General features: G+C 44.8%; 1 protein-coding gene across 1 annotated transcript in view; it reads right to left on the reverse strand.

Moving 5' to 3' along the window:
* hsd17b4 (hydroxysteroid (17-beta) dehydrogenase 4) overlaps nucleotides 1–14,964 on the reverse strand; it is a 162,147-nt gene that overhangs the window by 38,683 nt on the left and 108,500 nt on the right. Inside the window, 2 exon segments of the mRNA XM_038805039.1 lie at nucleotides 3,385–3,454; nucleotides 13,123–13,188. Of these exon segments, the coding sequence (XP_038660967.1) occupies nucleotides 3,385–3,454; nucleotides 13,123–13,188 (136 nt within the window).

Here is a 14,964-nt window from a genome sequence, read left to right on the forward strand (position 1 = left end):
GGTGGGCACCGATCGCGGGCCAGACATTTGCTGAGCACGTCCGTGGTGCTCGATCCTCCCTCCGCCCCCCACAGGCCCCACACTCACCGGTCGCACGCTGTTCATGCCGGCAGCGACCAGGTGTGGTTGGCGCCGGCGTGAACTGGTCGGGTTCGGCAGGCCGCTCGGCCCATCCGGGCCGGAGAATCGCCGGTCGCCATGAGAAACGGCGAGCGGCGATTCTCCGAGCGGCCTGTCGCAAAACGTGACACGCCATTTTGGGGGGGTGGGAGAATCGCGGGGGGTGCCAGGGCGGCGTGGCGTGATTCGCCCGGCACTCCCGCGATTCTCCCACCCGGCATGGGGTGCGGAGAATCGCGCCCAAGATGTTTCCCCTTTAGTGAGGAGTCTAAAACCAGGGGACCCAATTTCAAATAAGCGGGGTGCAACTAGATGAGGAATTGTTGTCTGACTCAGAGGGTTGTGAATCTTCAGATTTCTCCACCTGGGAAGACTGTGGAAGCTTAGTAATTGAGCATTTTTAAAGCAGAGATCCACAGGTTTCTAAATATCAATGATATAAAGAGATATGGGGATAGTGTGTGAAATATTTAATTGAATGATCATCTATGATCATATTGAATGGCGGAGCAGGCCTGACAGGCTGAATAGACTACTCCTGCCACGTTCCAATATTGTCAGGAAAACAGGGGTAATTTCAAGGGACCTATATTTGTATTTTTAAATGTTAGAACAAAGATATGCATTTAAGTGGGTTTAATTTTGTAGTTCTGGGTAAGAGGAGTAAACCTCTAGCTAGAGTCATGCTAGACAAAAGTGTATTTGTGTGCGCGCCTTCTGGTCAGTTCAAACTGTGTTTCTAGTGTGCATAAGAGGTCACGGCATGAAAAGTAAACAAGCTAGGAGAAGTAAAAAGTTGTTGCTTAGTATTGAAGAGCACCTTTAGGTAGGAAGGCTTTTGAGTTTATTTTTCACAATTGGTTTTAGAAAGCTGGAGAGGGAACATCTCTCTCAGCTTTACTAAAAGAAAAGCCATACCCATGGAGTAATGGTTACGAAGAGAAGTGCATAAGACTTAAAGAACAGCTAGCTGAGGGAACTAGAAAAATGACAAGAAGTGTCCAAGAAATCTGAAGTTAAAGGGAATAAGAGGAACTGTCTTTAGAACAAGATACGGTTCACAAAAGTCAAAGTCAGATCTGGGCAGAGAAGTGCTGATGTGGGTGGCTACAGACAAACCACATATCTGAAGCAATCATAAGGTTTGGTGTCCTTTGTTCCAGTTTTTAAAGCAATATAGTGTTCTGTTGGGGTCTGTGTACCCGAATTTGTGTAGAATTTTCGATGCATGTTCCAATTCAAGATAAAGGAAGCCTGAAAGGAAAGGTGGAACACCTGGTGATAGATTCCTCATTAAAAGTAGAACGGAAGCTTTGGTTTGAAAGGATGATCTGGAAAGTGGGTGTTTACTGATCATGCCAGTTTTTAGCTCCATTGATGAAGCGGTCTGTGTTAACCTGCAGCAGGAACTACCGTAGTAGCAAAGCATCATGCACCCCCTGCCTGGCCGGAGAATCAGCGGGTGGCCGCGCAAATCGCATCACGCCGCCCTGATACCGGGACGCCATTCTCCCGCTCCATGAAAAAACGGGCAGGCACACATGGCGCTGGGGATTCTCCAGCCCAGATGGCGCGGCCGTCCAAAAAAATCTGAGTCCCACTGGCGCCGTTCTACCAGCTCTGGGCCGGCGGGACCTCGGAATTGAAGGTTCCCGGGACGGCCTGTTGGAGGGGCGGGGGGGACCAACCCCGGGGAGGTCCTCCGTAGTGGCCTGGCCCGCGATCGGGGCCCTCCGATCGACGGGCCAGCATCTTTGGCTGCGGACCACTATTCTTCCGCGCCAACTCCTGGATCCCTTCGCCATTTGGCATCGGAGCCGGCGTGGGGATGATGGCCAGTGCGCATGCGCTAGTTGGCGCCGGCCACCGCGGCACCGGGACCGGCAGCTGGAGCCGCATGGGCCGCTCCAGCGCCGTGCTTGCCCCTCCCCCAGGACCCAGGAATCGGGTCTCGGAACCGGCGCCGGAGTAATCGGCACCGTTTTGGCGCCGGTACTCTGGCGCCGGACCAGAGAATCGCGGCCGCGAACTTTAAAGTCAAGGCGGTACTTAATTAGCAGCCAATGCAAGTCAATGTTGTTGGTGAATGAGCTTGGTGCAATTTAGGACAAAAGCAGCAGTTTTGAATTACCTAAAATTTAAACAGCGTGGGAGGCCAGCCGGGTCTGCACTGGAATAGTCAAGCCTAGAGATTACGAAAGTATAGATGAGGGCTTCAGCAGTAGATGAGCTGAAGTCGGGACACAGTTGTGCAATCTTACAGAGGTGGAAGTCAGTGGTCTTAGTAATAGTGCAGATGGGTAGTTGGAAACTCATCTCAGGATCAAAAATGGCTTAAAAGGTTGCGAACAGTCTGGTTCGGTCTTAAGCAGTTGTCAGCAGCATAGATGGAGTTGGTGGCTAGGAAGCCGGGTTCCAAGAAACCGAAGAGATCAGATTTGGTCTTCCTAATATTTCATTATAAATTTCTGCTCATCCATTACTGGATGTCAGGCAACAATTTAGAAACAATGCAGTAGTCGAGAGAGGTGGTGTTTAGGTCGGTGATTAATGTGTTAGGCGGGTTGATTTGACGTTGACTGTAACTGGATGCAGGGAAGCTAGAAACAAATGTCCAACACGGTTTTATTTAAACTATGAACGGCTGTACATGTTCAGCTATGGGTTGACACTCTACTAATCCTACTGACGACTCTTACTGGTTTGACCAGACTTACTAGCTACCGCATAGCAACAATCTCCGCTGACTTGTGTACTCTGACTGTCTCAGTGTCTGGGTCCCGAAAAGAGCGGGAGTCTTAATGCCCTGTGGGCTTTATAGTGCTGGTGTCTTGTCTGGTGATCGGTTGTTCTGTGTTGTGTGTTCATTGGTCATCCGATGTGTCAATCACTGCCTGTCTGCATCTCATTATATACATGAGTGGATATTATGACAGTGATATCTGTGTATAATGGAACCCATTGTTATCTTTTTGCATGATGTCAGCCGAAGTGCAGTGAGCAGATGATAAACTGGAGAGAGCTCAGGATTGTTCCTCGGATGATATCAAGAACAGGAAGAGAAGCCATTGCATGTTTTTTTGACAATGTGTAGGCAAAGAACGATAAGATAGATAAAATCAAATAAGAAAATGAATATGGCAAACCGATTACTGAATGATTTAGTTTATCATAACTCTCTGCCTCCCAATATGTAAATAATTAAATCAGTAAGCAAAACTTTTAGATAAAAAATACTTCCCATTTTAATGTACCATCAATTACCTCCGAAAGCCGCAAAATTTGGATCAATGTGCAAGGGGTTCCAGTCTCCATTCAGTCGATACAGAGCAGCCTATAACAAGGGAAACATATCCTTACTTTAAGTTAACAGAATATTGTATGAATTATTTTGATCAAATATAGCAACACAACAAAACACATTTCAATATACTTTCTATCACCAACTCAATTAGCAACTCTGTTTTACTTGGTAATATTTATGTATTAAATTACACTAATGCAACCCAGAAAATAGAATTCTGGCAATGGTCAGTACTTTACCCTTAATTTGTGAACTTCCTTTCAATTTGAAATAGTGGCTAAAATTGTTTACCATATCAATTAACTTCTCAAACATTACTATGAAACCATGTTAAAATGGATGCCTTTCCACCTCATTTCTCACTAATTATTTTTCAGAACTTTGGGCATTTTCCTACTTCATAAATAGTTACTCAAGTAATGCTGAAAAAGACATTTTGTTGAAGGTTTTCGCCTTGCACACATCAGGACAATTGCATCGATGTATGATTGGAATTCTTATGATTGTCCTGATGAGTGCAAGCCGAAAAGCATTGACCCAATGTATATTTTCAGCAATACTTTATAAATACAATTTATTGATCAGTAAGCAATGAAATTCACATTCCTGTTGATGAAATAAATACATTTTAATTAACTATCAGATTTAACAACTAAATGTTATAAATTGCTACCATTAATAAAGAAAAATCCTCTTCCCATTTCAGTTTATAAAACTGGAGATTTAACAGAAAGGTCATTTATAAATTAAACATTAACACGGAGAAAACCTATCAGGAGCTAACTTAGAGGGGGGTTACTGGGTTACGGGGATAGGGTGGAGGTGTGGAGTGCTCTTTCTAAGGGTTGGCACAGACTCGATGGGCCGAATGACCTCCTTCTGCACTGTATATTCTATATCTATGTATATGTCTAAGCCCCATCTTAAAATCCTATGGCAAACTGCAAAACTACAACTAGACCTGGCTCCACCCCTTAACTAAATTACATCATAAGGCATTCTTCTATCACTTCCTATCAAAATGTCCCATGACCTGTTTATCCCGGACTAAGCACCATCCCTCAAATTATCTCCACCCCAGAGATCCTTCAAAATCAAAACAATGTTCCATTAGCCATCTATCTGTAAACAAGTAAATGGTTACAACCAATGGTCATCTCACTTCTACGAGCCCTGAATCACAACTTTAGCAGGCATACTGCCTGCCTGTACCTTAAACCAAGATTTTAAATAACATTTTTGCAACAAATATAGAATGTAATATGTAACAATTTCCTACATTCATCACACATATCATAAAAATATCGAACAGTAAACAAATTCTCTAATGTTTATGCTGCAGTCTATTAAGATAGTTTGTTCCTCAGAGGGGGCCTGTAGGGCTCCGCCATGTTGCCTGGGGGTCGGCGCAGAGACGGCAGCCATGCGCGATCGCCGGCGCGGAGACAGCCGTGGCGCGCCGGCTTTCGATGGCGGAGCAGCGCACAACACTTTAGCGCCGTTCTCGCCCCCGAGGAAGAAGAGAATAACTAAGCCTGTAGGCCCGTTGACGCCGCTGTCGCTCACACTTGTTTTGACACCGGCGTCAACACTTGGCCGCGATATCGGTGAATCCCAGCTAAGATCTTTGAAAGTGAACAATGGAAATCCTCCATGAGGGAGACCGAATTTTAACAAGATATTGTGACTGACAGTTGTTATGGGTCTGGACCAGAACCACAATTTGTTAAGATCACAGTCCAGAACCCAACTATTTGCATTTGGTAAAAACTGTGAGGAAATGTCACTGCACCACAGCAGTGATAACACTGACCAGTAGCCGGCTTTTATATTAAACCAAACTTTAATTTGAACACAGAATTAAGCACATTAGTAACAAAGAAAGAGCTTTACAGTTAACAGGTGTAATGTCTTAACTTGTTTCCTGAAACAGGTCACTACATTTCAATTAAGCAACCTATATATTTTAAATACCACTTATGCAAAAAGTTAACAACCAGGTTTTACTCGTTTATCTTGCTACAGAGTATTTGGGAAGATTAGAAACATTCTGCTCAGGTTAGAGCCCTGGAAGCAACTACTTTGCCCAGCCAGACCTGACCCCTTTTATTAGCTATACCAGCTACAAAGCACACGGCATTCTTTTTCCCCTTGTTGATGGATGTACCTCGATTTGTTTAGCCAGGCTCAAACGGTTACAACATTAAATTCGGTCTCTATCGCAAATAGGTAACATGGCTTTTGATATCTATTAGCAACACACTCCCTCTGCAAACACACAGTCTGTAAACATTTTAACTTAGGCTTCAATAACATTACTGCAAACTATAGAATATGACAATTTATTAATATTCATCACACAGTGGTCGCTAACATCTCTGTGGGTTGCTGGGAAACCTTTGGGATCTGTCCCGTCATTTAGTATGCAGTGTGGTATGTTCAATCACAGTTTGCCTCTTAATTTCTATTTACCTCATTCTGAATGTTAGGGTATAGGATAAGTATTGCAGATCGTTTTACTTTCCTGACTTTGTATAGTAAGCTTTAATTTGTTTGTTTAAAACTGTGGAGTCTCGTGGCTTTATTCTCTTAGCAAGTACCTGGGAGTTTAAATTGTCTCCTTTAAACCAAAAATTACTGATATACGGACATCCGGTGCGGGGGCGGGGGAAAGAGAGGAGTGGAGGACCTCCTCGTCAACCTGCTCCTGGGTCCGGCCAAGCTTGTCGTTTACAGGTCCAGGCAGCGGGTGACCGAGGGGGTCATCCGGCCTGACTGTCTGCCCATCTTCCACGGCCTCGTTCGCGGGCGGGTGTCCCTGGCACAGGAGCATGCAGTATCCACGGGCACACTCGAGGCCTTCCATGCTCGGTGAGCGCCGCAGGGGCTGGACTGCCTTATCGACCCCGATTCTCGCACTTTGATTTGACGGGTTTGGTTAAGTTTCCATTTCCCTTCTCGTTCTTTTGGGCTGAGCTCCGCTCGTTGTTTTGGAGAACCTTCCGTTTTGTTTTATTCATCAGTTACTTTATGTTCTTTTGCTTAGTTGACACATCGAGCATCATGGAGGGGCTGATTTAGCACACTGGGCTAAATCGCTGGCTTTTAAAGCAGACCCAGGCAGGCCAGCAGCACGGTTCAATTCCCGTACCAGCCTCCCCAAACAGGCGCCGGAATGTGGCGACTAGGGGCTTTTCACAGTAACTTCATTGAAGCCTACTCGTGACAATAACCAATTTTCATTTCATAAGCGGCGGATGCCGGATTAACTCCTGCTACGTGTAGATAAACATAGCAGGTCATCATTTCACCCAAAAACAAAAAACACAAAACAAAAGTTGGAATGAACAATCTGCAGAATTTGCTGCTGTACAAATAAAACATCATTGATACTGGCAGTAGGTTTACTATGATGTTGTCCACAGTAAAACAAAGGCAACATGTTATGGACAGAGTCGTCGTAACTTACAATACACAAGTATAAATCTGCACCTTAGTGAAACAATGAGGAATTGGCACATATCTTTGGAACTACTGAGTGAAAAAGCTGAGCCTTATTGAAGTAATTGAAAAGCTGATTGTTTTCAGGTAAATGCTCACGGCGATTGAAGAACCAATTACAGTTTTTAGATATGCTGTTCCTGGGAAACCTTTAAGAGTTAAAACTGCCTTTTTCGTTTAAAAAGAGAAAGTCAATTTTTTTTCTGTATGTTTGCCCCTCACTAGAAATGTGATGGATGCGTCCAATATAAATATGTAAACAGCTGTCCAAAAGGACAGACACAACGAAGACCAAAATATTAACTGATTTAATTTGGAATATATTTGCATGAAAAATGCAAATTGCTCATGTCCTCCCTTGTGAATGCTTGAAGCAAGTACTTTGCAGAATGTTTAGTATTTTCATTTCATCCTTCGTTTCAAGCCTCTTTGTGCTATTTTTTCAGTTTCCCATTCTCTGGATACCCTTTTGCATTAATCTCACTTCCCATTTGTAGGTTAATCTATTTAGCTGGAACTTGCTGATTTTGAGAATGCATTTATTCCGTTTCCTCAACATCAGCCAGGAGATTCCTCTGAACTCTCTACTGGGCCGCCATTGCATCAACAGAAATCGCTGGAACAAGGGAAGATCACGTGAGTGGGCAATTAAGATGTCTGGGTTACATATACCAGAAAGCTGTGTAAAGCCCCGCATTTGCAGCTAACTGGTGCCTTCTAGTGCGGCAGAGAGGTGGAAAAATAACAAATTTTTCCACCATTATCCAAGGTTTTCACCAATCTTTTACCAAAGCCATGGGACCAATCAGGACAACTTTTGAGAAAATACAAATCTCTTAAGGGCGCATGGTGGAGCAACGGTTAGCACTGCTGCCTTATGGCGCCGTGGTCCCTGGTTCGATCCCGGCTCTGGGTCACTGTCTGTGTGGAGTTTGCACATTCTCCCCGTGTTTGCGTGGGTTTCGCCCTCACAATCCAAAGATGTGCAGGGTAGGCGTATATGCCACGCTAAAATTGCCCCTTAATTGGAAAAAATAAATTGGGCACTCTAAATTTATTGAAAAAGTAATACAAATCTTTTAAAATGTTTCACCCACCTTCCACTGAAGTGTTGAAAAACTTCCCCTCGCAATTCACCTGCTTTAGTTGTTCGCTTATTTCATTAAATTCTGTCCTTTTAATGATGGACCCTGGTGGAATTCTCCCATTTTGAGATTAAGTCCCGTGGCAGCATGGAGTGTTTCTACTGCAGCACCCAGGGGGAAAACAAGCCAAATCTTCCATATCCGACCTCGTTAATTATGCACCCGGGTGTTTTACACCACATTCATTGGTGGAGCAAGTCTGGATGGTGAATAATCCATAGTTGTGTCTGAAAAGGCAGCCAACATCACTGACTCACTACTGAAGTAGAAGGTGGAACTCCTGAAAATGAAGATACATTTCTAGGAGCGAACAAAAACCAGAAGATGGACCTCGTGAGAACGACAATGGATCTCCAGCAAAAATTCTGAGGCTGGAAGATGGACCCCCTCCAGTATACCCAATGTGGAACATCCCCTTGCAGATGCTTCCCTGACCCACTGCTGTGTTCCGGGGTACAAGATTGTGAGCGGCTTCCATCCTGAACTAGAGAGGCAACTCCAGACATTGTTCAGATGAGTCCCGACATCTGCATGCCACGTTGTTGCGAACGTATTTTATGGCAGCATGTTTTCCCACTGGCATCGCAGAGAATCTGGTGTGTGGGTTGGGCCTTCATTTGCATCCCATTAATAGATGCAAATGAGGTTCACATAGGTCTCTGATAGTTTTTCTGACCCATCATGGCGGACACCAACAGAAGATCCCGCTGTAAATTCACACTGGCATGAAACCGATTTCTGGGCCCGCCATCAAGCATGTCGTTGGGGGTATGGGGAAATTCTCTCCATAGCCTTGAGTTTTTCTGACTTCCAGATCATATTACACTGCATCATTCTATGTATACTGTCCCCAGGAATACTCAAACTTCTACTTATTTGACATTTTTGAGTTATTAATAAATATCAGGTCAAGAGGTGCTGGCTCAAAACACAGTCACACATTTTATGTACTACTTCTGGCTCTGAATCACTTAAGTTTTCCCAACTTGTATTATGTCGATTAATGTGTCCTCTAAAAATAACATAGCTCTTTTCTCATATCTTCGTTTCTTTATCAACCAAATTACCCTCCCACTTATGCTTATCAGGTGATCAATAGTACACGGGAGAAAAATACAGCTATTTGGCTACAGTGTACATCACTTTTGAGAAAACCAGATGTTGATTCTTGGAGTTTCAAACAAGGCCTTTGTTTCAAGCTATAGCAGGGGCTCCAGTGCTCCAACTAATGCTACACACCAGCGAGCCATGATTCAAGGATTACACAGAGAGTTATACCTTTTGGTTCGATTACAAGAAATTAGTATATACCAATCAAAGGTTTACAATTATTCTAAGATAATTATTATCCAATCCTAACTAATTGCTTTAAACCTCCATCAGTTTCCCACAGAAAGATCTGACCAATTACAGACAATGTATGCTTGCCCAATTACAACATTCAATGGAAGCAAAGGCATGGACACAGAGATACACTACCAATATGCACATGTCTAGAGTCCTCGTGTATGTGACTCCCCACAGCGTGAGATACTGTCCTCCTCCAAACCCATTTTCCATCTTGATCTGTTACCTGGACAGCAGTGAGGCGAGATTACAGCCCTCTCATGTGCCAATAAAGAGATCCATTGTCCAGTCTCCCTGCAGCTGTAAGACTGCTAGTCTAGCAACCTCAGAAGTTCATAGAACATAGCTCTGCAGTCAATTTTTAACCTCTTCAGGAACTAGTGGATATCATCAAACATGTACTGGCGCTGTTACACTAATTCCGATAATTTAGCACACAGGGATAAATCGCTGGCTTTGAAAGCAGACCAAGGCAGGCCAGCAGTATGGTTCGATTCCCATAACAGCCTCCCCGAACAGGCGCCGGAATGTGGCGACTAGGGGCTTTTCACAGTAACTTCATTGAAGCCTACTCGTGACAATAAGAGATTTTCATTTTCATTTTTCATAATATCTAGAGCTACTCCCTTTCAGTTGTATAATGCTGATTTTGGCTCTAATTTTCTTTCAACATTAGAGATAACCAAACCAAACCAGAATGAGTCATCATTCAGAATTAACTTTTACCTCTCAAAACACTTTGATATAGGTGGATATCCCTTCCTTGTATGTCTAATCACTTCATAAAAGCTTGATTATATTATTTTCCATCCTCTTGATTTAATCATCTATCTGACATTTCATTTGAGTCCCTTGTGTCACAACAGTCTTTAAGGCAGGGGCCAGAATATTCCGTTCTGTCTTCCAAGTGCAGGTGAGAAAACTGATGTGCAGCTCACCAGCTGCACAGCCAGCTTTTCTCACCACATTGTCCAGCACTTTGAAGAAAAAAATCCTGGAGGCATGTCCCATGCCAGTGGGGTGGATGCCGAAAGTGCCAGAAATGTGGGCAGCATGGTAGTACAGTGGTTAGCATTGTTGCTTCAGAGCCAGGGTTCCAGATTCAATCCCCGACTTGGGTCATTGTCTGTGAGGCGTCTGCACGTTCTCCCTGTGTCTGCGTGCGTTTTCTCCGGGTGCTCCGATTTCCTCCCACAATTCTCGAAAGATGTGCTGTTAGTTGAATTGGACATTCTAAACTCTCCCTCTTTGTACCCGAACAGACGCTGGATTGTGGCGACTGGGGGTTTTTCATAGTAATTTCATTGCAGTGTTAATATAAGCCTACTTGTGACAATAAAGATTATTATGTTGGCTTTCCAGAAATTGGTGGGGGAGAGGCTTTTTAAGATCTCTAGTACAAAAAAAAGAAGAACCTTCCCCACCACGCAAATGAGATCCAGCCCTGGCACATATAGGCCACTGCCTGGGCCAAAAGGTTTTTCCTTATGCCCCCATTAATCCTTTTTTGTTTAGTTGAAAAAGACATTGGGCAGGATCCTGCAATAATGGGGCTATGTCCCCACTCCAGCGTCAAAACGTGGGTGTTTCACTCTGGACTTTCATCGATTCTCCTACCTGAAGGGAGCTAGCAGGGCCCCGAAGTACTCCTTGCAGCTCTGGCCGCAGATATAGGGCCCTGCACTTCTGGTCGGGAATCATGTGTGCGCACAGCGGTGGCCTTCGGTGGCCGCCCCGAGCGACATGGCGGACTCGCACCGCGGAGTGGCCCCGGAAATATAGACCCCCTAGACGGCGTGCACCACAGATCGGTGGCCGTCGATCGCTAGCCTGACCGTCTCCAAGGCCCCCCCGGTGAAGGATGCCCCCGCCCCCTCACCTGGGCGGCCGCGGACTGACTCCGTAGCCACCATTGGCTGTTCCCGACAAGCAAAATGTGGTTAGAACCACGCCATCGGGAACTCGGACAGTTTTCGTCGGAGCTGGGGGCTCTATCAATAGCCTCCTGCCAGCGCCGCGTAGACCACGCGCACGATTCGCCAGGGACCGGATAACCGTAGGAGCGGTGTCGCACCGGATTTCGGCATCATCGCCCATTCTCCGCCCCCATGCCGATCGCTATTTCGACGGGAAGGCTCGGAGAATCCCGCTCAATGTGTGAACATGTTCCGAGGACAGGATGCTGTGTGTGAATGTGTGCGCTTCTAAAATGCAACATCGCAAGCCCAACTGATTATCTTTAATTGGTTTTCATTGTAATTCTTAGCGCAATTGGAACTGTTTAGCAAGTTTTGTCCAAATACATCTTTCAGAAAATTATTCTAATTCTCATCCATTGCAAATGTTTAGTCTACATTTGGCAACATGTTATTACATTTGTTGCCTCAAATTTGAAAATTTTTCCCAACAACATACCCTATAATATGACGGTCAGTAACCTTTACCAGCATTTTCATTCCAAATTTTATGCCTGCAGCTACACATGCATTAGGCGCAGGAGTGGGCCACTCTGTCTTTTGAGCCTGTTCCCCCATTCAACACGTTCATGGCTGATCTAATTCCAATACTGTACACAGTATTCCAGATGTGGTCTCATCAGTGCCCTGTCTAACTGAAGCATAACCTCCCTGGGGGCAATTCTCCAAGCCCCGAGCCGGGCCAGAGAATCGCCGCAACTGCGCCACGATGCCGGTGCGCGATTCTCCGAGGTGCGGGGAATTGGCTCCACTTGCGCCGGCACGTTTAACGTGACGCCGGCCATGGACTGCTGGAATCGGCGGGGTGAACTGAGTGAATGCGCGGCTACGAGAGAGTCCCGCCGGCGCCGTTCACCCCTGGTCGCTGCCGGCGGGAACTCTGCACGAAGGGTTGCGGGGCGGCCTGTGGGATGGGGAAAAGCACTCCTCCACCGGGCCGGGGGGGGGGCCTCCGATGGGGTCTGGCCCACGATCGGGGCCCACCGATCGGCGGGCAGGCCTCTTCCCCCCCCCCGGGCCAACTCTGTTGCGCGGCCGGCCCCTGAATCCCCACGCCATGTTGCATCGGGGCCGGCGGGCTGAAGTCCCCCGTGCATGCGCGGGTTGGCGTGGCGCCCATTTGGCGCCGGGAAGGGAGGCTGGAGCAGCGTGAACCGCTCCAGCGCCGTGCTGGCCCCGTGTGGGGGACAGAATCGGTTGTCCCCTTGCCCGTTTCGTGCCATTGTGAAATGCGACGGCATTCACGACGGCGCGAACACTTCGTCTCCATTTTGGAGAATCGCTCCCCCTATGTTTGTAATTAATTCACCTCACAATAAACAATAACATTCTAGTAGCTTTCCAAATTACTTACTGTACCTGCATACTAGCCTTTTATGATTCATGCACTCGGCCACCCAGATCTCTCTGAATCTCAGAGATCAGCAATCTCTCACCTTTTAGATGATAATTTTACGTTTAATTCTTCCTGCCAAAATGGGCCATTTTACATTTGCACACATTATACTCCATTTACCAAATCTTTTCCCACTCACTTAATCTATCATTTAAAAAACATAATTGATATTTCAATAGGAATGCATACTAGCGTTCATCATGAAATCAATGGAGTATTACTAATTCATTCTATTCAAGTTTACAAGAAGCTAGTTTTCTGGTGAGAGAAAACTCACGTAAACCCACATTATTAAGTGTTTCATAATCAAGCATATTACAAACCCCTGTATACCTGATCTACACTTGTTAGATCCCTCATGATGGCATCTGGTGGTCTATTGGGAGGATTCATAGTAACCTGGAAAAAACAAAAATTATCTTAATATTCTCAAAAAATAAGAGTAGATACACAGAGAATACTCAATTGCTAATCAATAAACACATGATTATCATACGAAGGAAGCATGATTAATTCACAAGAAAGGAGTGAGTCATATAGATCTTTCTCATGAATGGTTTAAATTCCATATTCATCAGGCTTTCACTGAATATTTTATTTATGACAACGTGATGCATGTCGATGTTACTGCGGAATGTATTCAGACAAAAATTGACACAGGGCCAAAGGAGACAAAAAGATTGCTCATAGAAAATTCTATGAACACCTTAAATGAGGAGCACAAGGACTGAGAGGTATAGGGAGTTCTAGAACTGAAAGCTTAAAACAGCGAAGACATGGCCTCAATGGGAAAGCAAAGTAAGTGGGGATGCACAAACGTCAGAGCTAGAGAAATACAGGATGTTTTCAGGCTGTTGGATGTACATACGAATATAAACAGGAGTAAGCATTCAACACCTTTAGTCTGTTCCACCATTTATTATCATAGCTAAATTGCTGCCTCGTCTCCACATTACACCAATCCCCAATAACCTTTTATTCCATTGTTAGTCAAGAATCCAACTAATTTTGCCTTAAAAATAGTCAATGACCCACCTCCACTGCTCTAGTTTCAAAGACTCATAACACTCAGAGAAATAAAATTCTCATCACCTAACCTGTGTCCCCTAGTTCTGTTCTTTCCAACAAAGGGAAACATCCATTCAGCGTCCACCCGGTCAAGTCCCCTCAGGATCCTATATGGCGGCACGGTAGCACAGTGGTTGGCACTGTTGCTTCACAGTGCCAGGGGCCCGGGTTCCATTCCCAGCTAGGGTCACAGTGTAGAGTCTGCACGTTCTCCCCGTGTGTGCGTGCGTTTCCTCCGGGTGCTCTGGTTTCCTCCCACAAGTCCTGAAAGACGTGCAATTATGTGAATTCTCCCTCTGTGAACCCAAACAGGCGCCGGAGTGTGGCGACTAGGGGATTTTCAAAGTAACTTCATTGCAGTGTTAATGTAAGCCTACTTGTGACAATAATAAAGATTATTATGTTTCAATAAGATTATCCTTCATTCTTCTAAATTTCAACAGATGTCGGAGCAGCCTGTCCAACCTTCCCTCATAAGATAACCCCATCACCCCAGTTATCAGTTGAGAGAATCTTCTCTAAATTGCTTCGAACACATTTTTATCCTTTCTTAAATAAGTAGACCAAAACTGTACACAGTATTTCAGATGTGGTCTTATGAATGCCCTGTACAAGTGTAGCAAAAAAAGAAATCACAACTTTTATATTTTATTGTAACAAACAACATTCCATTTTCCTCCCTAATCATTTGCTGTATCTGCATACTAGCCTTTTGTGATTCATGCACCAGGACACCCAGATAATAATGCTAATTTTTATTGTCACAATTAGGCTTACATTAACACTGCAATGAAGTTACTGTGAAAAGATGCCTTTGTACCCGAGTTCCACAATTTCTCTCCATTTTAATCATATGCTGCTTTTCTATTCATCCAGTCAAAGGGGACACAGTTCACTTTATCCCAGGTTCCTTATAATCCATCTGCCAAATTTGTGCCCACTCACTTAACCTATCTATAACCTTTTGCAGCCTACTGGAGTTCTCTTCACAAGTTACTTTCCTATCTCTGTGTCAAAAGCAAATTTAGCAACCATATAATCAGTCCCTTCATCCTAATCACCTTTTAAGTGGTAAATAAGTTGTAAATTCCCGTACCAGCCTCCCCG

The sequence above is a fragment of the Scyliorhinus canicula genome, chromosome 8, assembly GCF_902713615.1.
Source record: "Scyliorhinus canicula chromosome 8, sScyCan1.1, whole genome shotgun sequence".
Taxonomy (NCBI): Eukaryota; Metazoa; Chordata; class Chondrichthyes; order Carcharhiniformes; family Scyliorhinidae; genus Scyliorhinus; species Scyliorhinus canicula.